Genomic DNA, 26,025 nt, shown 5'->3' on the forward strand with positions numbered 1-26,025 from the left:
GTGCATATTGTGGAGTGTGTGTGCAGTGTGTATGCATGTGTGTGGAGTACGTGCAGCATGTGTGTGTGTGCAGTGTGTGCGTGCGTTTGTGTGTGCGTGTGTGTGTGTGTGTGCACACGCGCAGCAGGCACACATCTGTCTGAACTGAAGAGCCGCAGCCCCTGGCCTGTGCTTTCCTACTGCGTTTGCGACAGACTCAAGTGACCATCCTGCTTTTACGCTTTTCTGTTCCTTTCAGCTCGCTCTTATTTTCATTCCTAACTTGACACTTCTCAGTGGAAACCATCCCACGTGCCACATGCTTAACTGCCTGTCCTTCCAGATGACAGAGGATCAAGATTTACCACAAGGGATGACGGTACTGACTCACACTGCACGGCGTGTCAGGGGCCTGGCCGCCGTGCCGCAAGCTGAGCGCTTGCAGCTTCTGCCTCTGACCGGATTCCGACTGAAACCACAGTCAGCCTGGTGCTAAAACAAAACAGCAGCAGTTACTGTGGTCACCAGCGGAGTCGCCGCTGTTTCTGGAACACCCTTAGTGCTGTGGGCGCGTCCACAGGAAGAGGAGTCCTCAGAGCAGGCCCGATTTGGCACCTGACTTGAGCGGGGTGGGTTACAAGGCTTGTGGGAGAACCCACAGAAGGGACGGTTGCATTGCTTCTGCCTGGGGCACAGGAGACTGTCTCCTTTCTCCTCTCTGCTCACAACGTCGCTTATGTCACAGTAAGGAGCTCGGCCTCCCCAGTGCCTTGGCATCCATTCACGAGGCCGGAAGGAACAAGGTCATTCCTGACACCAGACACTGCCTTTCCCGACTCAGAACTCCTGCCGGCTTGGTGGGCAGTGTGGCATGCCCAGGACCCACACCCCGGTGTGGATGCAGCCCCTGGGCCCCTGCCTTCTCCCTTTCAGCCCTGCGACTCCTGCTGCGGGAGCTGCCAGTCCTCACTCCCCAAAGGACTCCACGTACTTGTACAAATAGGGACAGCCAAGCACAAAAGGCACAGCCTTCAGCCTCCCTCCACTGTTTTTCTTACAGAGCACCTGCTGGGATTTGGGTGGGCTTAGGGTGTGTTGCACAGAGAGGCCCGTGCTAGAAGCCTGGCTCTCGTGTGGCAGAGGCTGGGCACAGGTGTCTGGAGTACCTGGGCTTAGCTCCACTCCACCTCCCGATCCCAACTCGGCACAGAGGTGTGAGATGCCAGGGCCCGGTGGCTTCTTCTCTGGCTCTGCTGAGCCAGGCACTCATTCCACCCCTGGGGGTTGCCACTGAATAGCACAGGGCCAGGAAAGTCAGGAGGCTGCAGCCACAGGCCATAGAGGCCAACCCTGTGAGTGATGGCTGTGGGGGGATCTGTCTGTAGGCAGCAGCAAAGCCCAGAGATGGGTGATCCAGGGCTGGAGTCCACAGAGACCAAGGTTCCTAGGGTCCTGAGCCCTTGCTCCTCCCGTAGCCCTGCTTTGATGGACACCTCCCTGAACAGGACCACAGCTCCGGCCACACACACAACCCAGCCAGCAGGGCGGGGGCACAGCTCGCCTCATGCTGCCTGGAGAAGGCACACGGCCCTGCTACCTGCATTCCATTGGCCAACACTCAGCCACATCACCCTGTGTGGCTGCAAGGAAGGCTAGGAACACCTTTATCACAGGACTTATTTTACTTGTGAGACAGAGAAGGGGACGCAGGCAGACACAGTGAGTCCTGTCTGCTTCTGTATTCTCCAAATGCCCACACTGGGAGCTAAGGCAGAAGCCAGGGTGCAACCCAGAGCTCCCAGGGAGTGGCAGGCACCCAATCACAGGAGCCACCACTGCCTCCAGGGTGTGCACACCACCCACACTGAGTCAGGACTCAAATCCAGATGCTACAAAGGCTTAAATGCCCCTTCCTGGGCAGTCACTGGGGCCAGCGGGTGACAGCTAGCAATCCCAACCAGGTGCAGGCATCCTTGGCCCAGGCCACCTGGGGTGGCACAGGCGGATTGCTCCCCATGGGCCAGGCTCCAGCTCTCCTCTGAGACCCCACAGCATCCTGAAGGACTCGAGTTAAAAAGTGGCCAGAGATCAAGGGCACCACAGCCCTGGAGGCCCCTGGGGTGGGGAAGGATACCAGGAGGCACCCACCAGCATCTAATGGACCTCATGTTCTAACTGTCCGTCCTGGGCCACAGCCACGGTCAGCCAGCCCATCCAGCCTCTGAGACTGCCTTAGGATGACCAGGCGAATCAGAGCAGCTCTCTGCTCCTCTCTACTGACCAAGCTCCACCAAGACAAGCCCCCCACTGGTGCAGGAGCCAGCAACCGAGCGGGGCTCTTCTGCCCCCCACCATCCCGCCTGGATGCCAGGACCAGCATGGACCTCACTTTACCCTTAGGAAACACACCAACGTGGAACCCGTGCTGATTAGAAGGTGAAACTCATTTTTTTAATTTTGCCAGCATCAGCTCACCAGAGTGTTCCAGGGGAAGCCACCTGGGCCTTTCCAGGGTGCCCACAACCAACTCCACAACAGCCAAAGTCAGCAAGTGCCCACTGGCACCCGGGCACCACACACTCTCGCCTGGGTGCCCAGCTCTGGCCCTGATGCCTCCCCTGCTGGACTTCCCAGGGCAAGGGAGAACTCTGCTTTTTCCTCTTTGGCCCATCAAAAATTCAGCAGTCCCTTTTCAAAGGAAAGCAAACACATTCTGAAAGCGACAGTTCTATTCCAGGCACACCAAATGCATTACCAGAAACAGAAACAGAGACGCGTGCCCTCAGTGCCCACTGGCGCTGTGTGCTGCCAGCATCCTGCCAGCTGGGTCAGTGCTGGCCCGGGGCGGGGGCACTGTCCTTGGGGACTCAGCTGGCTGCTGACCCCGGGAAGTGACTGAGGGGCCCCCAGACACCATGTTGAGGACACAGGAGTGCCACACCCGTCACAGAGCCAGCGTCTTGGATGGGACCTAGCTCCTCACACGTCTGGGCCCTTGAGCACAGCTCGGTGACACGCACGGACAGGTCTGCTCGGGGACAGGGGGCTTCCGCATGTCCCACGGCCCCATGTGCTCAGGCATGTCTTCCACGGGTCCTCCTTCTGGCAAGACCAGAGCTCTGACACGAAGCTACACGCCAGCTGCCTTCACCGTCCTCTGCACTGGCCCACCACACACCTTCCAGCACCCTCCCCATCCGACCAGAGGACAGCTCTGGGCAAGATGTCACGCCCTCAGCTACCACTTTACTCCAGCACAGCCCGGTGCCCTAGCTCAGCCGTGGCCAAACACACACACACAAGCCTCCTGTCCACTCATCCCACGCCAGTGGTGGCTAAACGCTTAGGACCCAGGCCAGGATCAGCTTCCTCCACTCCCACGCTCAGCAGCAGCAGAGGGACCTGGCGGGCTGGGGCCCGGCCACGCCAGCTGGAACACGTCCTGTGCTCCCAGCGCTTCAGCCCAGGAATCTGCAGACTCAATCACAGGACCTGGCTCGCCCCAAGGGTCCTGACTTATTCAGCTTCTCCAGCACTTCCGAATGCTGCTGCAATGACTGAAAATAAATACCGGCTACGACACGGAAGGCACAATTGTCTCTCCAGAAAAGACCCTAGGTGCGGCAGCAGGCCCCAGGAAGCACTTGGCCACTGCTGCAAAGAATCAGCCTGAAACCGGGGCTTGCCACCTCCGGAAACACACACATCCCACAACACAGAGTAAAGTCGTCAGACAGACGGCTGCTTGTCAAAGGAGGGGGACACAGAGGTCTGGGGGCCGCCAGGCCGCATACCCCCACAGAGGGGGCTCAACCTGCCTGCTCCCCCAGACGCTCTCCACGGCGAGTTCCTGCCCCGCGTTCCCTTCACCCGTTCTTACAAAACCTTTCAGTTCCTTCCTCCCGCCTGGCCGCACCCCTGCCAGGAGGGTACGGGACAGCACCGTTGGGCTGGCCACGCGCCCAGGGCGCGAGGAAGCGGCGGCCCACACTGCCCTCTCCCCGGACACGAAGGGAAACTCCGCTCCACGCCGGGAATCCCCAGGGAAACCAAGAAGGACGGACAGCCCCGCAGAAGCAGCTCAGCTCAACTCGCGCCAGGTGCCACGGGGCGTCTCCCAGCAACCCTGCACCTGCGCCCGCACCTGCGCCTGCCTCCCGCAGCACCTCCCAAGCCTTCCCCACCCCAGGCTCCAGGTGCGCGGACAGCTCAGGTGTCCTCCCGCCCGCACCAGCAGACGCGCCCGCGCTCCGGGCGCCCGAGCCGCAGATGGAGACCCGCGTACCTCGGATGTAGGCGCTCCGGGTCTCGTCCAGCTGGCTGGAGGCGGTGCCACCCATGGCCGAGGCTCGGTGGATGAGGTGCTGTGCGCAGAGGACTCGCTCGCTCCAGAGCTCCGACGGCGGCTCGAGGCTGAGGCGACCTCTTCAGCCGGCGCCGCCTCCTGGGCGCCTCCCCCGGCCGCGCCCCAGCGCCCAAGTGGCCGCCTCCCGCCCCTTCGCGGGCGCTCCAGGACCGCCTCTCCCAAGGCTTTCCGCCCGCTGGGCGCCAACCTGGGGCGGACCAGAAACATGGGGGGCGGGGAGAGAGGACGACTGTGGGGCTCCGGGTGGCTGCGAGCCCCGCGGGTGGACTTGAGACGTCTCATTGCTCTACGCGCGCCCCCATGGAAAAGGCAGCTCTCACCAGCTCCACCTGTGCGTCTGAGACCCTCATGCCACGCCAACACCATCCACACGCCTACAGACACACTCCCTCCACTCACATTGACATAACCCTACACACACAGCCATATCGTACACACTGAAAACACACAGTGCACACCTATGGACACACAGCCCTCCACACACACCTATATGCACCTTACACACACTCAGAACCCCCGTACACGCACATCATACACCTCTACATGTACACCGCCTGCACAGACACACCCTGTTCACAGCTCTGCAGACACACACAATGCCCAGCCTACACACACACACACACACACACACACACACACACACACACACACACACACACACACACACACACACACACACACACACACACACACACACACACACACACACACACACACACACACACACACACACACACACACACACACACACACACACACACACACACACACACACACACACACACGCTTGTCAGGTGTCGTCACTGCTCTGAGGGACTGATGACTCCCAGCTGTCAGTCTTTGCTCATTTGTGGCATCATCGCAGGCAGGTGCAGGAAGGCCGGCTGGGAGAGCAGCAGGCTGGTGAACGGCAAATTCTAAGTCCCTCCGCAGCCTGAACCTGGTCAGCCTGAACCTGGTGGAAGAGCTTAACCTCCCATCTTCACCCCTTCACTAACACCCAGGAAGGGCCATTCCCAGCGCGTGGCCATTCCCAGCGCGTGGCCATTGACAATGCTCGAGCTGTCTGCAAGCAGTGTTGCTTCCTCCCCATCACCGTGATTTGCAGGAAAAATTAAGGCGCATGTTATTTTAAGTCATGGTATTTAATATTTGCAAATCCTATGTGAGTATCATTTTATTAATCACACACTAGAAATGAGTCTCCAAGCAATTCAATAACTTCATGAGCCAGATTCAATTTCACATGATTCAAGTCAGCTAGTTCAGAAAATTCCCTACTTTGTGTTTGCTTTGTATGAAAATATTCCTAAGACCGTTTCTTTCTGGTAAATAGTGCTGAGATTTCTTTCTTTAAAGATTCATTATTTCTGTCGCGCCCACGTGTCTTATTGTCCCGCAATAAGACGCAGACGCGAGTGAAGCCTTCTGCGGTAAAGTTTATTGCGCGCACAAAGATGAGGAAGAGGAAAAGGGGGCGGACCCCGGCAGTCTTTCTGCTCTTATGTGCCGACTGGCCCCGCCTCCGCCGATGATAGGTCGGCGTCATGATCACGCAGGGTCCTGGGCGACTGGATTCGTCAGTCCCCAGTGTTCACGTGCCGGCCACGCCGCAGCTCACTGCGCATGCGCTAGGCTACGTGACACGCACGAAGGTGTGGCTTCTCCGGCCGGCGCCATTTTAGGCACAGCATGTGGCCAGTGCATACAGATGCGGCTTGCAACATCTCTCCCCTTCTTACACAATAGAAAAAATAAGCTGGTATGGGCCTGTCTTAGGTTGTAGACTCAAGGCGCACGATCCGTCATAGGGAGGCTGCGTAGCTTGACGTAGTCCCTGTCTTAGACCGATAATTGTCTGGGTCTATCTTACCCGTCATGGGCTACAACCGCGGCGGTTGTAAAGAGCAATGTCTCGACAAGGCAGTTATAAGAGTGACTACCCTCTCGCGTGCAATGGATAAGTCCTGCGAGGTGCAAGGGCTAGTCGGGTGCATCATGCTCGAACTCAGTGCAATGCCATAATGGCCTGAGGTGCAGGAGCCATGATGTCCATGCTCTTAACTAAACCCGTTGAAGCATGCTCAACCATACCATGGGGGAGTCACCATACTGCATGGCTAGTAGGGCTTGATGTATTGCCACACGATCTCGCTGAGCGCGGTGTCTCAGATGACACAGGCAAAAAAGGCATAAGGCACAGCCTGCACACAAGAGCAGAATCAGCACAACCACTCCCACCCATTCCTTAATATGGGAAGTGATGTTCCAAATCCAAGTGGCCAGGGTTTCAGCAACAACAGGATCCACCCGTGTAAAATTAATCTGGACAATGGCAATTCTCAACTCCGACTGTAAAGTATCAAATTCTCTCGTCCAATTTCCTAAAAGATAAGAAGAAAGCTGGCAAGAAAGATTAGCAGCCGTTGAAACATTTTGAAAAGGAATAACACATAAACCTTGACACTAAAATTCTCAGGAAATGCTTGAAAACAAAGCGCGTCCTGTAGGGGGAATAAAAAATTACTCACATTCTCCTTAATATCATCATAAGGGAGAAAAGGCAAATCCAAAGAAGAAAAAATCAAGGAAACACTCGGGCTGAGTGGGCGACCGGTAAGGGTCGTGGAAAAACACTCAAAACTCCTCATCGTGGCTCAGCAATCACGGTCCTCACAAGCGCCATACAGACCATTAGTTGCACCATCAGCTGTGTTTGCACTGGGCGGGGCACCATTGTCCTGTGGGATTGTAGGAGGAGTTTCTGATTGCGGGGTTGCATGAATCTTCCCCAAGTCAGATCCTCGTGCAAGCGCTCCAGCGGTTGCAGAAACGTCAGAAGGCGGTGATGGACAGGAACGAGTCAATCGAGCTGGAACCCAAACCGGAACTGGGGCGTCCTGTGGAAACACACAAATGGCTCCTCGAGCCTGCCTAATAACTGGGTCTGGGCCCTTCCATTTGGACTCCAGAACATCCTTCCACTTGACCCAAGATTGCTCTTGCGCCGTGTTAAGGGAATGACGATCTGCAGCACTGAGGCCTTGCTCATCCAGCTGTAAAAAATTGATGGTGAAGAGAGCCAGGGCTAGGGTGGCCCGAGGGCTCTGACTGGCGAGGCCAAGTGATTCCCAGGTGGTTTTTTGTTTTTGTAACAATTCCTTAATAGAGCGATGAGCACGTTCGATTATCCCCTGACCTTGTGGATTATAAGGGATGCCAGTCACTAATTTGACGCCCATCTTCATGCAAAAATCACGAAATTTGGCTGAAGTATAGGCGGGACCATTATCAGTCTTAATACATTCAGGTTTACCCCATGCGGCCCATGCTTCTAAGCAATGCTGGATTACATGGATGGCCTTCTCCCCAGTTAGAACTGATGCAAAGAGCACACCAGAAAAGGAGTCCACGGATACATGAACAAATTGGTTCCTCCCAAAGGATGGGACGTGTGTCACATCCATCTGCCACAATTGATTGGGTCTCAATCCCCTAGGATTGACCCCCTCATGTGAAGCAGGTCTAAATTCGCAGCAGGCAGGGCAATCAAGAACTATCTGGCGCGCTTCCTTTCTAGTGATCCCAAATCGGAGTCTGAGGGTCTGGGCTGAAACATGAAATTGTGAATGAAACTGGCGGGCTCTCTCCCCTGAGGATGGTGGAGACACCATCATAATCATGATTTGGGTTCTGGTGGCGGCATCGGCAAGAGCATTCCCTCGAGCTAATGGCCCTGGTAAACCTGAATGAGCTCGGATATGGGTTATATAAAAGGGGTGGCTTCTATGCCATATGGCCTGTTGAATTTGTTTAAAGAGATCCGCCACCGGGCCGGACCCTGAAATAGAGCCAGCGGCCTCCAAAACATTCACTGCATTAACAACATATTGAGAATCAGAAACAATATTTAAAGGTTCTAGAAAGGTTTGTAAGGCAAAAAGCACCATATGGCATTCTACCCTCTGAGGAGAAACCGTCGCAAAGGTCTTTTTTATTACAGTATCTCCGGCAACTAAGGCTCCGGCTCCTGTCGAGGAACCGTCAGTAAAAATTGTAAGAGCACCAGGGAGAGGACAGGCACTGGTTCTTATCGGAAAAACCACAGGATGTCGCTGTAAAAATTGTAGTAATGGATGCCTTGGAAAATGATTATCAAAAGTTCCCTGATAGACAAACATTAAGATGGACCACTCATTGCTACACCCACTCAGCACTTGTAATTGCTGGACAGTATAGGGGACTATTATGCGGTCTGGATGACGCCCAAAATGAATTAAGGCTAATTTTAATCCTTTAAACACTATTGATGCGACTGCAGATGGATACCACTGAATAGACTTAATCTGAGAAACCTGAGAATGAATCCAAAGTAACGGGCCCTGTTGCCATAATACAGCAGTGGGGAAAACTTCTGTAGGCAATACACATAGCTCAAAAGGCTGATTTTGATCTAGGCGTACTAATTGAGCCTTTTCAATAGCTTCCTGGACTTTTATTATGACCTGTTGTGCCTCAGGGGTGAGGGTTCGCCTGGAAGTGAGATCAGAATCGCCTTCAAGCAGAGCAAACAAAGGCCGTAACTCTTGAGAAGAGATCTTAAGGAAAGGTCGCAACCAATTAATATCCCCCACTAATTTCTGAAAATCATTCAAAGTTCGCAAATGAGAAATCTTGAGGCTTATCTTTTGAGGCTTAATATATGTTTCTGTAATTAAAGACCCTAAGAAGGCTTTCACCTGCTGTATTTGAACCTTCTCGGATGAAATCATAAGGCCATAATCCTGTAGAGCCCGCTTCAGATCAACGTAAATCTGTAACAACTGATCTTGCTCTTGAGTACAAATTAAAATATCGTCCATATAATGGACGATGCGGGCCGCTGGAAAACGATCTCGCAGTGGTTGTAACACTTGGGCAACATAAAGTTGACACATGGTAGGACTGTTAGCCATCCCCTGGGGCAAAACTTTCCATTGATATCGTTTATCCGGCTCTTCATGATTAATGGAGGGAATAGTAAAAGCAAACCTCTCCCTATCCTTCAATGCTAATGGTATAGAAAAAAAGCAATCCTTCAAATCAATCACTAATAACGGCCATTGCTTAGGGAGGGATGACAAAACTGGAAGGCCACGTTGAACGGGGCCAAAGTACTGCATCTGTGCATTTACAGCTCTTAAATCATGTAGGAGGCGCCACTTTCCTGATTTCTTTCTGATAACAAAGATAGGAGTATTCCAAGGAGAAACAGAGGGCTCCAGATGTCCCAAATGTAGCTGTTCCTGAACTAATTGTTGAGCAGCTTGGCATTTTTCAAGAGAAAGCGGCCATTGGGGAACCCAAACCGGCTCCGCTGTTTTCCAGGGTATGGGCAGCTGCACGCCAATGGCCGCTACTAAAAACCCAGACCTTTACGGCCTGGATTTCCCCGGGGTTCAATTGGCTGGACAATACCTTGACTCTGTTTACCTAAACCTTTTCCTTGAATATAGCCCATTTTATCCATCAACTTTTGAGAGACTTCAGAATAACCAGAGGCATTGGAGACTAGTCGTATCCCCATCTGTTGAAGAATATCTCTTCCCCAAAGGCAAACCGGTAGGTTCAGGACATATGGTGTGACTGTCCCGCAATTGCCTTCCTTATCCTTCCATTGTAGGGCTCTGGCACTTTGGGATGGAGCTTGTTCAAACCCCAGACCGCGTAGGCTATGAGAAGTTTGAATCAAAGGCCAATCACGCGGCCAATACTTGGAGGTTATGATGCTCTTATCAGCTCCTGTGTCTAAAAGTCCCATAAACGGTCTATTCTCTATTTGCAACTCAAGTATGGGTCTATCGACCATATCCATCATTAAATTTATATAAGGAACCTCTACTCGGGTCTGAACAGTCTTATCTGCACTAATTAAAGCTGGTAAAAATATGAGTTGGGCTATAGGATCACCTGGCGCAACAGCAAAAGCACCTCGTGCAACTGAGCACAGCACTGAAAAGGAGCTAGCTTCCGGATGTAAAATTCCAGGTGTTACAATAAAACCTTGAGAGCTCAAGGCTGCTCGGCCTATCACAAGCCCGACCGCACCAGGTGGTACCGTGTCTGTTAAGATGACCGGTACCGGCGTAATGCCGTCCTCTGGTTTTAAGAGGACTCCGGTGGTGGCACAGAGGTCCAGGCTTGCAGGGTGTCGCTCCTGGCAGGGTCCCCTCGTGCATGACGGAAGAGTGCCCGGTCGGTCAAGGGGACCTGGGCCTTCGGTCCCCATCTCCCGTTTTTTGACTCCTGGCTCGAGAGAGGGCGTCCTTCTATGTCCTTCACTGACTTGCACTCATTGGCCCAATGTCTACCTTTGCGGCACCGTGGGCACATCCCAGGAGGCTTATTGCTAGGCCCTGCACGGCATTCCCTTTTCATATGTCCTGGTTTTCCACACTGAAAGCACACAGGTGATATTCTCTCCCTATGATTAGACCTCAAAATGGCGGCTGCTAGTCCATGAGCTGTTAAGGGGCCTCCTGTATCCCTACAAACCTTTAGCCAATCTGAAATTCCCTTGGACTTACGATCCTTGAGTAGGGCTCTACATTCTGCATTACACTGCTCCCAAACTATCTGCTCTACCATTCTAGTGTTCTGATCTCCCTCTCCAAAGGTCCTTTCCACGGCCTGCATTACGCGTGCCACAAAATCAGCAAAGGGCTCATCCGGCTCCTGCTTAACCTGTGTAATGCCCAGTTTCTCTTGCCCTTTAAGTGAAAGGGCCTTCCAAGCCTTTATAGCTGCAGTAGAAATTTGAGTATAAACTGGCCATGGATATCTCTTTTGATCATCAGAGTATTGGCCTTGTCCAGAAAGCATATTATAAGTCCAGGTCAAAGCATCACCGCCGCGCTGTTGGTTTGCCCGGGCGGTCTCAGCCAAAAGCTCTTGCCATAGGCTCTTCCAATTTAGATATGATCCGATATTAGGGAGAACAGCCTTCACCACAAATTGCCAATCAGAGGGAGTCATATTCATTCCCCCCATACGTTCTAACAGGGACAAAGTGTAATTGGCATGAAGACCATATTGCTTTACAGACATGGCCAATTCTCGCACTAATGCTGCATCTACCTGTCTGTAAACTCTTTCCCTTTCTTCTTCTAAGACGGGGAACATATCTTGAAGTTCCCGGCGCGCGGCTGCATCGATGAAGGAGGAGCCGGCGCCACAACTCATGGGCGGGGCAGATGGCTTCACAGCAGGAGGAGCCATTAGTGTAATGGCTCCAGAGCCCTGAGGCCATGGGCCGCTCCTGGCCGGCGCAGTAGCACCGCCATTCTCTTTCTTCTCCTTTTCTGATCCTCCTCTGATTCCTGCGGGTTGTTTGCGTCCTAAGCGCCTATGCCGCTTGTACCCTTCCTCCGCGTCGGACGTCTCCGAACTTGATGAGGAAGATACTGCTTTCAATTTCACCTCTATTTTTTGCTTCAAACCGGTTCTCCTCTCCCGCTCTGTTTCTGAGAGACTATCCTGGGCAGACTGAAGGGCTTTGTCACTCTCTCTGACCGCTCCCTTACGGAGGGCATAAACCCTCTGCAAAAATTTCACCAGAGAGAACCGTGCGCCCATGTCTATAACCAGAAGCGGTGGTTCCTATACCTCCGATTTATGCTCCTAGTCACCCGAAAGTTCTCCCTCTCAGAGCTCCTTACCTGTCTTTTGGCCGCAGTTCTGACTTCCACCCGTTCGAAACGGGAGGCCCCCTCCAGGTCCCGGGTTTCGGGCACCAGTTGTCGCGCCCACGTGTCTTACCGCCCAGCAGTAAGAGGCAGACGCGATTGAAGCCTTCTGCGGTAAAGTTTATTGCGCGCACAAAGATGAGGAAGAGGAAAAGGGGCGGACCCCGGCAGTCTTTCTGCTCTTATGTGCCGACTGGCCCCGCCTCCGCCGATGATAGGTCGGCGTCATGATCACGCAGGGTCCTGGGCGACTGGATTCGTCAGTCCCCAGTGTTCACGTGCCGGCCACGCCGCAGCTCACTGCGCATGCGCTAGGCTACGTGACACGCACGAAGGTGTGGCTTCTCCGGCCGGCGCCATTTTAGGCACAGCATGTGGCCAGTGCATACAGATGCGGCTTGCAACATATTTCAAAGGCAAAAATCAGAAAGAAGCATGAGAAGGAGGATGGCTAAAACAGTGGGTGCTGGGCTAGGTGGAAGTCGGGAGCCAGGAGTGTTGTCTGGGGTGTAGGGGACCAGGGTGTGGGTGCAGGGGACCAGGGTGTGGGTGCAGGGGACCAGGGTGTGGGTGCCGGGGACCAGGGTGTGGGTGCAGGGGACCAGGGTGTGGGTGCAGGGGGCCAGGGTGTGGGTGCAGGGGACCAGGGTGTGGGTGCCGGGGACCAGGGTGTGGGTGCAGGGGACCAGGGTGTGGGTGCCGGGGACCAGGGTGTGGGTGCAGGGGACCAGGGTGTGGGTGCAGGGGGCCAGGGTGTGGATGTAGGGACCAGGGACTTGGGCCATCTTCGGTTGCTTTTCCAGGTACATTAGCAGGGAGCTGGATTGGAAATGGAGCAGCTGGGACTGGAACCGGTGTTCCAGTATGGATGCCAGGATTGCAAGCCAACTACTTCAGCTGCTGCTGCTCAACACCAGCCCCGCATCTCCTTGGAAGTTGAAAGATGTTTATTTCATGTGACTTTCAATTAGGGCCCAACTTTACATACAACCTCAGATGGGGCAGAAGCCCAAGGGTGTTAGGAAAACCAAGGCAGCTTGGGAATGTCAGTGACAGACCCCAGGACCCAAGGGCTGTCTGGCTGACTGGGCACCAGTCCTCCGACCCATGGAGACACCCTGGCACTGGTGCTTTGGTAAGCACCCAGCCACACCCCTACTGCAGATACGTGGATTCTAGGTCAGACTGCACCCAGCCTTACCAGTCTGAGACTGCCGGTTTGGTTCTGGTGTGTCCTGGGGACAGCGCCGCCTACTGGACCCCCTGCTGGCACACTGGGTGCCTTGGCAACCAGGGAGGCACTTGGGGGAGCTGTCGGGCCTGGCTTGGCCTCAGGCCACCTTTTTCTGTGGCTTTATGACGTTAGTCTGTACCTGCCACCCGTGACGCCCATTTTGACATTTGTTAATTCTCTGAATCACAGGGGGTTTTTTGTTTTGTTTTGCTTTCTGAGTCAGTTCCTTCCTTGTGCATGTCACCAACAGGTGGATTTTCCTAATCAGATGCCAGCAGCTGCTAAAGCTCCTCCGGAGGGGGCGGAGGGGTGCTGACGGTGGAACCCCGAGTGGATTCAGGAGGGGTGGGGCTGGTGCACCGAGGTGGTGGGACCACTATACACTACCATTGCTTGGATTTGCTGCACATGGGGCTAGAAAGATGTGTTGGCTCCATGGCTGCGACCCTGTGCACGCATGCCCAGAGGTTCTGTGACTCTGTCCGCATCCACAGGCTGAGGGGCCCAGCTTCCTCCGCTGTGCCTGGGGCAAGAGCACGCTTTAGGTTGGCAGGGAGTACAGTGTCTGATTAGCAATCTCTTTAATCCACACCACCTTGAATCCTGTGTCTCATTTTGCTACCCACAGTGCTGCTGGAGTGACTGCAGATGGGCAAGTACAGGACACAGTGGGCCAGGCTCCTGGGCATGCTCTTCCTGGCTCCACACAGCAGCCGCCAACAGCCTGCCCATCTTCCCTCTGGCTTCCTGTGGGGGGTGCGTCTGCAGCCAAGGAGACATTTGCACCCCCCCCCCCCACCGCGCCTGCAGGCAGAGGGCAGCACATGGTTGCACACCCAGGAAACAGCCCCGTGGCTGGCACTGCACCATCCTGTCTGCCCCGGCCTCAGTGGGACGGTCCCAGCCTCCACCCAGGGAAGGCACTACAGCAGGACCCTCTGTGCGGGGACCCCAGGGTGTGTCAGCTTGATGACACAGGGTACAAAACCCCTGGGAGGAATTGCAGCTTTTCTCAGCTGGATCCCAACCTCTGCTAAGTCCAGACTACAGCTACGCCCTGACGAAGGCTCCTGCTGGGGAGCAGACAAGTCATGCTGAGTGATGCTCAGCGGATGCCCTCCAGTGGCCACCCCGGCCACCCACAGCGACCCCCGGTGCTTGGACACTGCGTTCCTGGCACAGTGACTAAGTCAGGGCTGGAGTCCGGCACCCGCTGCTCAAGGCTGCCCCCTGGGTACTGGCTTGAGAATTTCATGGAGCACCTGCTGTGGGAACAAGTTAGTCCTGTTCATCCTTCAAAGCTGTTGTTGGAACGGTAGGAATGAGCAAGTCCTAACGTACTCAGCCTAGCTCAGCGACCTGACCTCTGCCTACACAAAGTTAACCAGCTGCCTTGAGCAAGTTTCAGTGTCAGACAAAAACAGCTCAAAAGGCAATGGCTCAACACCTGTCTAATTCCTTTGGTCAGACTCTCATTGCAATAAGCAGGCAGGAATTCTTCATGGGTCTGCCTTGCTAGGGTAGTAGTACCAAGCAGGTCTTTTCTAAGGTGATTCAAACACGACGCACGCCACTGCCTTTTGTGACACCGTTGATGAACACAGCTGCTCCAGTCATGTGAGGCTTCCGTGTCGTGGGTCACCTCAGCTAAGCCACGGGCTCCACTGCTCAGCCCGGTGGCAGTCCAGCTGTGGCTGTAAGGTTGTGCAGTCAAGTCGCACCGAAGTGTGACATCCAGTGGATGAGAAGACGTTCACCCTGCGAGGGGCCACACTCGTTGAAAGCCCCAGAAGCTGCTCTAATCCTTGCTCGTGGCTGCGACCCAGAACCCCTGCCCAAGCGTCTGCCCTCTGGCTGCCCCAGGCATGCCAGACCCGAGGCTGCTGTGCCAGCTGGTGGCCAGCCTGCCCACCTGATATCAGACTCACACTGCCACAGTGTGAGTGTGTGCCTGTAAGACACGCACAGGACATGTGCACTTCCCGTGGGGGCTCTTCATGCTGCTCAGCTGAAAGCTCTCTGCACACACCTGCAGGCGTTGTCAGACACGCGCTGACCTCACAGGGTCTTCGCAGTGAAAGCTGGCAATGTTAGCTGCATCAGCGACAGCAGGCAGGTGCCCCAGCTGGGGTAAACGTGGGCGCCTTCTCAGCAAAGCTGTTGCACACGTGGTGGTCACGCAGACCTCACATGGATGCATCCTTCGTGGGTGTGCATCCACAACTCTTATGATTGGGTCTGCTTCTCTGAGAGCCCTGCATGGGCACAGCGGCTGTGCCGCAGCAACAGATTGAAACCAGACATGGGCAGAGAAACTGGAGCAAGGTCAATTGCTGAGGGCAGCATTGCTGCTGAAACATAAATCCCTAATTTGCCTGGGAATCTCACGATTCGTACTTGTAGTAAAACCAGTGGAACATCTTCAAGTTAGGATTAATTGTGCTTCATTTTAATGTAGGAGCTCACGGAGTTGTAACCCAAGAAAGGGCTGATGAGGCATTCAACCAGATGGTGAACGGGTGCCCCAGCTGCAAACCCTCCGGAGCACTCAGTTCAGGGAGCCTTCATGAAGCCCAGCTTTAGAGGAGCCTTGAGTTCCTCTGAAATCACTAAAGCATGAAACAATGCAAGAAGCATCCAGAGCCTCCACAATGAGCAGGCACGTAGCAGGATGTGGCAGCCGGCCCCTGGAGGGCTGAGAACGCAGCAGGTCCTCCGAGGCTCAGGCTGGCAGCCCGGCTCCCTCCAGGTGCTTGCCAAGCTGGGCACTCCCCCACCTCGGGAAGCTGAGAGGCGGGGTGGGGAGGGAGAAGCCAGGGAAGCTGATAGCAGGCAATGCTGTGATTTGTTAGCGTGCAGAGCGTCATAGAAACAACTTGTAACACTGGGTCCACTGACAATGATTTAAAGGAACACCTTCTAACTGTAAAACCTAAAACACTCTTAATACCCTGTGCTACTCCGTAATGGGGAGGGAATGCAGAGAAATCTTCCATCTCCCTAAAAAGTGAGAGGAAGACGTGTAATATAGCCTATCAGGATCAAATCTGATAACTAACTCATAGACAACAGACTTGAGTCAGCACTAGGCAATAGTAAAGCTACACAGGCATAAGAGGGGAATCGGGAGCGACAGTGAAAGCCTCTTAACAGGAGGTCATGCATATGGAGCAAGGGGGAGACCCCAGAGTGGAGCAGGTGGACAGGAGGAGGCTTGTATCCCAACCCTCAAGACTCCCAAATCCTCACCGAGGACTATCAGTACGGACACCAAGGACTACATCTCAACTGCCAAAAAGACCACGGCGAATAGGAGTGCCTTCGGAGGCTGAGAACTCTGAGGTCACCCACCCCCATCTGGAGCTTTCACAGGGGATGGAAGAAGTCCAAACTTCCAAGCCGTGCAGAAACCAGCGTCATCAGAACAACGGCCAGGAGCCCTGAGTGGTCTGCAGAAACAGAAGAATAATAAACTTCCTTCAGGACTAGAGAGGCGAGCTCTCTCTGGTCCTTGCCTGGCTCCGGCTCTGGGTCCCCACTCTCCCTCACGGTGACCATTAGGATCACTCCAGAAACCCCTCAAAACAAATGAACAAACATACAAACAAACAAAAAATCTAGAATGGACAGACACAACAAGGAAAGCTTAGAATTAGACAGGAAATGGCCAGCGAGGATCCAATCATGCCTCACTAGGTGGGACACAAAGATTAGTAACGCCTCACTGGGGTATTGGGGATTTCTCTGCACACCCATCCTACAAAACAAATCTTCTGTACCTGAACTGATCACACGTCTTGCTAGAGTTATAAGCCAGTTCAGACCATCTGAAAAACAACCAAGTTCAGCAAAATCATGCTTCAACACTATAAACAGCTAAATACAAAAATAAAAATAGACGAGACAGCTGAATATAATCTATAGCCATTTTGAGGTGTATGGAATCCGGTTGTATATAAACCAGAAATTGAAATGTCTATGAAGAAGTCACAGCACGTAGCTAAGAACCCGCATTTTCCTATTAACATACTGTTAATCAATACCATGTCAATTAATGCCATAAGGTTGTAAATGGTTGTTGATGTTATGTCGGGGCTTTTAATTGACTGGGATGATACTTTGCTGGCTTTACCTTCAGACCAGAGATGGTCTCACCAAGAAATCGTTGAATTCACTAGAATAATAAGATACTGGACTTTATGCTTGGTAAATACTTCCAATGAAAGAACCTCAACTGAATTTGAACTGTGGTAATGCAGCAAGGTGGAGAAATCTACCATGAGTAGAGGGTTCGGGGAGGGATGGGGGAATCCCAGTGCCCATAACACTGTGTCACATAATGCAATATAATTAATAATAATAATAATAATAATAAAGGAACACCTTCTACAGTGGCCCAGGAGTGTGTGTGTGTGTGTGTGTGTGTGTGTTTTAGTGTATGTGAGTGTGAGTGAGTGTGTATGTGTGAGTGTGTGTGTGTGAGAGAGAGAGAGAGAGAGAGTGTGTGTGTGTGTGTGTGTGTGTGTGTGTGTGTGTGTGTGTGCACACGCATGCCAGCACTCACAGGGGAACCCTTGCCTCTCACAGTGACAGCATGGTGTGAAGGCAGGACCTGGCAGGTAGCGGGGACATGCCAGTGGAGCCCCTGAATGTGCTTAGGGGCCTTACAAACATGAGCAAAGCCAGGTCCTCGCTCCAGTGGGATACCCACCTCCCACTGCATGGGTTCAAATCCCACCTCAGCTCCTGCAAGCCCTCGGGGAGTGCAGGTGAAGGCTGAAGCGCTGGGCCCCTGTCGCTGATGTGGGAGACCCAGATGAAGTCCCTAGCTTCAGCCTGGCCCAGGCCTGACTACTGTGAGTATTTAGGGAGGAAATCATGAATGAGAACTTTTTCCCTGTCTCTTCGCCTTATATACAAACAAATCCTACAAAACAACATTTTTAGAGAGATCCTCCCATGAGGACCCTTAGGCCCTTTGCCACCACACAGGAGGGCACCAGGGGATGGCAGCCACTGCAACCTGACGAGGGCCCCATCGGGCCCTGGCCATCCTGATGCGCGGAGTTCAGGCCCCGGCCTGTGTGAGCACAAGAGATCCATGTGATGGCAGCTTGGAGGAGTTGGGATTCCTTCCTCAGACCCACAGGGAGGGCACACACAGGCATCTCAGGGAAGGATGCCCACGTCTTAGAGGGCAGGAGCAAAGAAGGTGAGCCGGGCAGTGACTGTCACTCCCACCTGCTCTTGCTGGGACTTCTGCAGAGCCCCCCTTGCTGCCAGGCCAGCAGTGTGGCTTGGGCCAGGGGGCTGCTTGAGAAAGAAGGCAGTGGTGTGCGAGAGGGTCCGACTGAGTGTCAGCAGGCAGCAAGAGGAGGAGGGAAAGGGACAGCCCAGCAGGGGGTATGGTGGCCCGGATGAACCCAGGGCAGCCTGCAGCTGATCACTGGGCAACGCTGTCACAGCGTGGGAGGAGAAAACCTGGGTGTGCCAGGCAGAAGTGCTCCATCCATCCTTCCCACCAAGCCTGGTGCTCTGCCCTCTGTCTCCCACGGCCTAAGAGAAGCTGTGCACGCATGCACACACATGCACAGTGGAATCATGAGCTGGGTGCATGTCCCTGAGTGTGCGGTCTTGGAGGGTTTGTTGTTTCATAGGAGAGTTGGTGCGAAGCTGATCTTGCAGCCTGGTGTGTACTGATCTCTCTGTTGCCAGGCGCGGCGGGGTGTTAGGCAGCTCACACCCTGGAGCTGCTGGGAGAGGAAGCAATGATGTGAGCAGCAGCGGCTGTGAGCCGACCTCGGCAGAGAGAGAAAGACAACCAGGAGAGCGGGCAGGGTGGAGGCACATCCAGACCCAACAGGGACCCTGACACGGCTGTGCCCATGTGAAGGGAAGGGCTGGTGTGAGCAGGTGTGCTTGGGTGACACACAGGAGCAGCGCAGGTGCAGGTCCCGGTCTGAGGAAGGAAACAGCATGGGCCACAGGGACACTCCGAGACCAGGACGTGGTCGGGAAGGTCGGGGCAGCTGGGTCAGGCTCCACGCTGGGGTTGGAGACAGGCACATCCACACCGAGTGAGAGGGCCACGGAGAACCTGCCACCAGAGCTGTGCCCGTGGCACTCTGTGTGAGCAGGGCCGTGGCGTCCAGAGGCTGAGAACGCAGCACAGCAGGCATGAGCCCCAGAGGATGAGACAGGAGCCGGTACTGTGCCCGTGGCACTCTGTGTGAGCAGGGCCGTGGCGTCCAGAGGCTGAGAACGCAGCACAGCAGGCATGAGCCCCAGAGGATGAGACAGGAGCCGGTACTGTGCCTGGGAGGCACCTGCCACTTAGCCCTGATGGCTTAGTGATAAAGCCTGTCTGTCCGCGCATCACCATGCTACTGGAAGATGGTTCTTGGGATGGGCATTTAGCCCTGTGGCAGGACCTACGGGTAAGATGCCAGAGGGCCTGGGTTTCCTTCCCAACTCCAGCTCCTGACTCCAGCTTCGTGCTAACGCTGACCCAGGAGGCAACGGTGACACCTGAGCTCCTGACACCCCCTCGAAAGGCCTGGCTCCCAGCTCAGGCCAGGCCTGGCTGCAGAACAGCATCTGGGATGAACCAGCAGACGGGAGTGCTCGCTCGTGCTCACGCTAAACACTGGAGTGTGATCATTTTTGAGGCTGCCATTAGGCAAAGCGTGGTGCTCTAGCAGAGGCAAGCCACCCACAGACAGGGGAGCCCTCACTAACTTAAGGACAGTTAGTCTGTAACCCCACACACCCAGCGCACAGCTGCTCATTTGACTGAATAAAATACATAGAAATGAACTCACACGGCTCTTTAAGGGAAGGAGGTGATGAAGAGAACTGCATTTCCGGCTCCAACACTAAGCCACGCTCACTCCCCCGTGAGCCCACTCCCTGTGCCCCCGCCTGCGTCTAGAGCCATTTCGCTCTTTTTTTATTCAGATTTGTTTATTTATTTATTTATTGGAAAGTCAGATATACAGAGAGGAGGAGAGAAAGACAGGAAGATCTTCCATCTGATGATTCACTCCCCAAGTGAGCGCAATGGCCGATGCTATGCCGATCCAAAGCCGGGATCCAGGAACTTCTTCCGGGTCTCCCACACGGGTGCAGGGTCCCAAAGCACCTCTTCCTTGACTGCTTTCCCAGGCCACAAGCAGGGAGCTGGATGGGAAGTGGAGCTGCTAGGATTAGAACCGGTGTCCATATGGGATCCCGGCATGGTCAAGGCTAGGACTTTAGCTACTAGGCCACGGTGTCAGGACCAGCTCTTGCTCTTAACGCTGACATGTCGGTACAGGCACAGATCCAGAAGAACTGGGGTTCTGGCTCTGCTGCGGGACGCGGGCGTCCTGTGCGGGGAGGGGCCAGGCGCTCTGCTGCGGGACACGGGCGTCCCGTGCAGTCAGGCAGTGGATTTTTTTTCTCCTTTGTTGTTTTAGAGACAGAAGAGATGGTCCATGCACTGGTTCACTCAGCAGAAACCTACAAGGACCAGGGTTGTTCCAGAATGAGGCAGGACCCCCGAGTGCCAGCTGGGACTCCCAGAGGAAGTCGAGCCATCGTCTGCTGACTCCCAGGGTGCAGGACAGCATTAAGCTGGAAGTGAAAATGGAGCCGGAAGTCCAGACCGGGCACTCCAACAGGGATCCAGGTGGCCGCTGTGCCCAGGGAAGGCGTCTTAGCCACTACGTCAAGTGCCCACCCTGTGCCACCAGTAATACTTCCAAGAAAGAGCTTGCATTATATTCAAGTAATAATCTCATTTATATTTTAGTCAAGAAACTAGACATATTTTCTAACATAATGTACTGATTCCTGGCAGGTTTTACTTCTGCTCAAACAGGAAATAACACAGAACACATTTTTTTATGACTTACTTCTTTTTAGAAAGATTTATTTACTTGAAAGGCGTAGTTACAGACAGGGTCATGCACACACACACACACACACACACACACACACACACACACACGTCCACTAGCTCACTCCCCAGATGGCCACAACACGCACAGCCGGCAGGCCAGGAGCCCAGAACTGCATGTGGCCGCCCCACGCGCGGAGCAGCAGCCCAGACCTCTTGGCAGTAAAACTCATTTCTCACTGGTGTTACTAAGAAAGCGCCCCCTGCTACCAGCACACCATCTCCCTGCAGCTCACTCGCACCACGCGACAGCGCTGGGGCCACAGACGCGCGTCAGCTGATGGCTGCCCGAGACAGACAAATACAGAGTGGGGCTTCCTGATTCTGACTGCTCCAAGTCCCCAGAGGGCTGCACCCGAGGCTGACCGGTGTGAGATAAGCTCCAGGGACTCACTTTTTTTTTAAGATTTATTTTCTTTTCGTTGGAAAGTCAGATACACAGAGAGGAGAAGAGAGAAAGATCTTCTATCCGTTGATTCACAATGGCCAGAGCTATGCCAATCCAAAGCCAGGAGCCAGGAGTCTTTTTCGGGTCCCCTACGTGGGTGCAGAGTCCCAAGGCTCCACAAGCAGGGAGCTGGATGGGAAGTGGGGCCGCCGGGATTAGAACTGGTGCACATATGGAACCCTGGTGCATGCAAAGCAAGGACTTTAGCTGCTAGGCTACTGCATTGGGCCCAGAACTTCATTTTTTTTTTAAAGATTTATTTTATTTTTATTGGAAAGGCAGATATACAGAGAGGAGAGACAGAGAGGAAGATCCTCTGTCCGATGATTCACTCCCCAAGTGAGCGCAACAGGCCGATACTATGCCGATCCAAAGCCAGGAGCCTCTTCCGGGTCTCCCACGCAGGTGCAGGGTCCCAAAGCTTTGGGTCATCCTCGACTGCTTTCTCAGGCCACAGGCAGGGAGCTGGATGGGAAGCGGGGCTGCCGGGATTAGAACCGGTGCCCATATGGGATCCCGGGCGTGCAAGGCGAGGACCTTTAACCACTGCGCCACCGCGCCGGGCCCGATTTCATTTTTATAATATAGATTTTCATCAGGGATTCAGGAGAAGGCTGAGGTGAAGTGTGAAAATGGATTGTAATTCCTTAATATAATATTTGCTTCAAAATGAAGCCAAGGCAAGTTAACAAAATGACTTGAGCAAGGTAAAGTTCTAGAACTGGGCAGCACTCCCCAGGGGAGATGGTTCGGAGGGGCCACTCCAGCCCGTGCACGTGCAGGCTGTATTTATAGCTGGGGAACAGGAAGTGCCTGCACACAGCGCCTGGCGGGCCAGCTCACCGCCCCCGGCTGACCAGCAGTGCAGCTGCTGTGCTGAGTCTCAGATGCAGGCACCAGGCTGGGCTGCAGCTCACCGCGCAGAGCCTGCTTTGGGCCACATTGTATTCCCCACACACAGTTCAAGTTCAGGTCAAACTGAGCTGAGGCAAAGAAGAATGCCAAAAGGCAGTGAGAATTCAACAAACCTAGGCAACTACTGGGGCTCGTGCCTGTGGGGGCTTGCCTTTAGACTCAAAACCGGCATTTGTAAGTTACAAGACCTACTAGACAGCAGTTGTGGCGACTGGTGGGTGTGGTTGGTGGAAGCTTTCAACTGCAAAGCTGACATGCCTTCACTCTCTGGCGACAGCGCTTGCCTTTCAGATGCGTCCAGGCTACAGCAACAGACGCGTGCAAGCGGGCATGCGAATCTTCACGTCCAGAGGCGCTCTCTGCCAATCACTGTGCTCTAGCTGTATGAAGTTGTAACTGACAGACGGCGCGTCTATGCATTTTAAGTGCACAATGCCATGATTTGATTTGCATATGCACTGTGAAACATCTACCACAACCAAGCTAATGTCCCCCTCACCTCGCACAGTCACCGTTTCTGTGAGCGACGGGGAGCACGCGAGACCTACTTACAAGTTCCTAAATGAGCTCCTTCCGTGTTCACAAACATGGAAAGAACGTTGAGGCGGCAGCGCGGTGGAGCAGCGGGTTAAGCAGGAGGCTGCTCTGCCCCTGACCTGGCTCCCTGCTAACGGCCTGCGAAAGCAGCAAGAAGGACCTGAATACTTGGGCCCTTGCCACCCATGCGGGAGACCCAGATGCAGCTCCTGGCTTCAGCCTGGACTGGCCCTGGCTGCTGCAGCCGTTGGGCAGTGACGCAGTGCGTGGAAGAGCTTTTTTCTCTGTCTCTCTATTAGTCTGCCTTTCAAATAAATAAAATAAATCTGTGATTTAAGAAGCAAAAAGAAAGGTCAAGAACAGCTTTGGAGCAGCTTCACTGTTGGGCAGCAGGTGACCCACCTGTCAGTTGGTGCCAGCTAGTGCCCTGCCGTGCCCAGCAAGGGCAGGACGGTGTAGTCCGAGACAGGCTTCAGAGCAGACCATCTCAGCTTTCACGGCAGTCAGCGGCTCCACGGCACGTGGCTTCAGCATCCCCGAGTCTTGTATACACGCCTGTTTCAGGCAGTGATAATACTGCCCAGTTCGTATAAATATTATACAAATTCAGAGAAAGAACGTGTTTTAGGTGAAAGTGTTATTTTTGTGAACCACAAATCATGTTTGAAATGTTATTTTACAATATGGAAAAATGCCAATAATGTGAGATTAACATACAGATACTGGGTACAACGATCAGTGTAGCAATATGCCCTTAGCCTACTGCTTGGAACTCTTCTGTGCCCAGTCTTTCTCCTGTGCCCCTCCTGGGTGGTAGCAGCTGTGTTCCCAGCCTTCCCCAGGTCTGGCCTCATCTGCATTCCAGGCTATTCCTGGTGGCACCTCTCTCAGAGCCAGGGGGCTGCCCTGTCCTCGGGCTATTCCAGGTGGCACCTCTCTCAGAGCCAGGGGGCTGCCCTGTCCTCGGGCTATTCCAGGTGGCACCTCTCTCAGAGCCAGGGGGCTGCCCTGTCCTCGGGTTCCCACACTGGCCCTGCTGTGGCATGGGATCTCTTCATTTCTTGGCTGCAGCCTCTGACCTCAAGCAAAAGTGCCCTGCTGCCCCGGGAGCCCAGCACTGCCTGGTGTCTGCTAACTCCCGGGAGAGACGCTGGAGCCGCACTGTAATCCATAAGAGGGAGAAATGCGATTTCATGGCGGCAACCTCCCAAGAGGTCAGGACGTGTCTGTCGGCAGCAGAGCTCGTCCTGCCCTGATCAACACAGACAATATTCAGACTACAGCCCCTGAAGAGAGGGGCACCGGCCATCAGACAGAGCGCAGTGAGCGATGCTGTGAGGCTGTGATGCCAACACAGGTGAATACCCGTGGTACAAGCCTGCAACACCTCAGCATCTCCAGACTCGCCCAGAGTAGCTGGTTACGGGACTGTGCAAGTTGCTGGTGTGTCTCAACGGGATGCGTCATGATTGGACTCACTCGGGTCTCTGTTTGGGATGCCAGTGTTATACCGTCCTTTCCTTTTCAGCTTTGCTCTTGTCATCATTCATCAATCAGTCCTGAAGCTGTTTCATTCAAGTGGATATATTCACTGGGATGATGCGCCATTTATTGAAAAGGCAGGAGGAAGTGGTTGGCTTTTGGCATGGCTCTTCTCATTCATCATTTGAATTCCTGAGTTTTCTCCCTGCAAGACAGGATAGTCACCCGGGGCAGAGACCCAGCTCTGCCAGCTCTGCCAGCTCTGCCAGGGAGCTCTAATGACAGGGAGCCAAGGAGGAAGCAGGGGCTCCCTCAACCCCAACGTGTTCATCAGAGGTGGGATTCCAAGTCCTCTCCAGTCCGCCAAGGGTGCACCACGGGCCCATCTCGCCTGCTGCGCGGGGAGGTGGGGCCTGCGCCTCTGTTAGGACCCGAATGGTGGTGAACTATACCTGGGCTGGGAGAAGCCAGAGGAAGCCCTGGTGGTCTATAGCGGTTCTGACGTGCAAATCCGCCGTCCGACCTGGGTAGAGGGGCGAAAGACTAATCGAACAATCTAGAAGCTGGTTCCCTCCGAAGTTTCCCTCCGGATAGCTGGCGCTCTCACAACCCCGCAGTTTTATCCGGTAAAGCAAATGATTAGAGGTCTTGGGGCCGAAACGATCTCAACCTATTCTCAAACTTTTAATGAGTAAGAAAGTAAATAAAAAGAAATGGCTCACACATGGGATGCTAGCACTTGCAGATGGAGGATTAGCCTGTGGAGCCCCAGTACCAAAACCTTAAGAAAATATTCTTAACACACATATCTGATTTAAAAAAAAACTTGTATCACAATATATAAAGAACCACAACTAAAAAATAGAAAAACAGCCAATTTTAAAACAAGCAAAAGATTTGAACATTTTACGAAAAATCAGCCAATCAGCACATGAGGAGGTACTCAGCATCATTTGTTATCAGCAAAACGTTCATTAAGACCATTCTGGAAGTCCACTTTCCATCCACTACAGTGGTGAAAACTAAGAGTAATAACAGCAAATGTCGGTGGGCGTGTGGGACAGGTGGAGCGCTCACACCCCAATGGCGGTAAGTGTAGGTGAGCACCTGGGACAGGTGGAGCGCTCACACCCTGCCGGTGGGAGTGCTACATGATACAGCCACTTAGGAAAACCGGCTGAGAGCCTCTTACCAATTATCTACCCAACTCACGGCCAGTACTTCCGTTCATAGCAACTTACACAAGGGTGAAAGCACGTGCTCACACACTTGGCCAAGGGTGTTAACCATGACTTTATTCCTAATATCAAAAAAGCTAGAAACACACTCAAACATCTATCAACACGATTAGAAATTTAAAATAATTGTGGCATAGCATACAAAGTCATACTAGTAATAAAA

General features: G+C 53.7%; 1 protein-coding gene and 1 long non-coding RNA gene across 2 annotated transcripts in view; both read right to left on the reverse strand.

The window, feature by feature from the left end:
- NIBAN1 (niban apoptosis regulator 1) overlaps positions 1 to 4,389 on the reverse strand; it is a 72,679-nt gene extending 68,290 nt beyond the window's left edge. Inside the window, exon 1 of the mRNA XM_040985366.1 lies at positions 4,265 to 4,389. Coding sequence (XP_040841300.1) covers positions 4,265 to 4,319 — 55 coding nt within the window. The 5' untranslated portion in view covers positions 4,320 to 4,389. The remainder of the gene's footprint in view (positions 1 to 4,264) is intronic.
- A 10,782-nt stretch (positions 4,390 to 15,171) lies between these two features.
- LOC121159799 lies at positions 15,172 to 25,329 on the reverse strand. The gene is made up of 3 exons (XR_005884444.1): positions 25,235 to 25,329; positions 22,534 to 22,542; positions 15,172 to 15,183 (listed from the first exon to the last, which is right to left on the reverse strand). It is a non-coding gene; the product is annotated as an uncharacterized LOC121159799 (long non-coding RNA).
- Between the last annotated feature and the right edge of the window lie 696 nt (positions 25,330 to 26,025).

Source organism: Ochotona curzoniae, unplaced genomic scaffold (assembly GCF_017591425.1).
Source record: "Ochotona curzoniae isolate NIBS_2020 unplaced genomic scaffold, NIBS_Ocur_1.0 contig_430, whole genome shotgun sequence".
NCBI classification, from domain to species: domain Eukaryota; kingdom Metazoa; phylum Chordata; class Mammalia; order Lagomorpha; family Ochotonidae; genus Ochotona; species Ochotona curzoniae.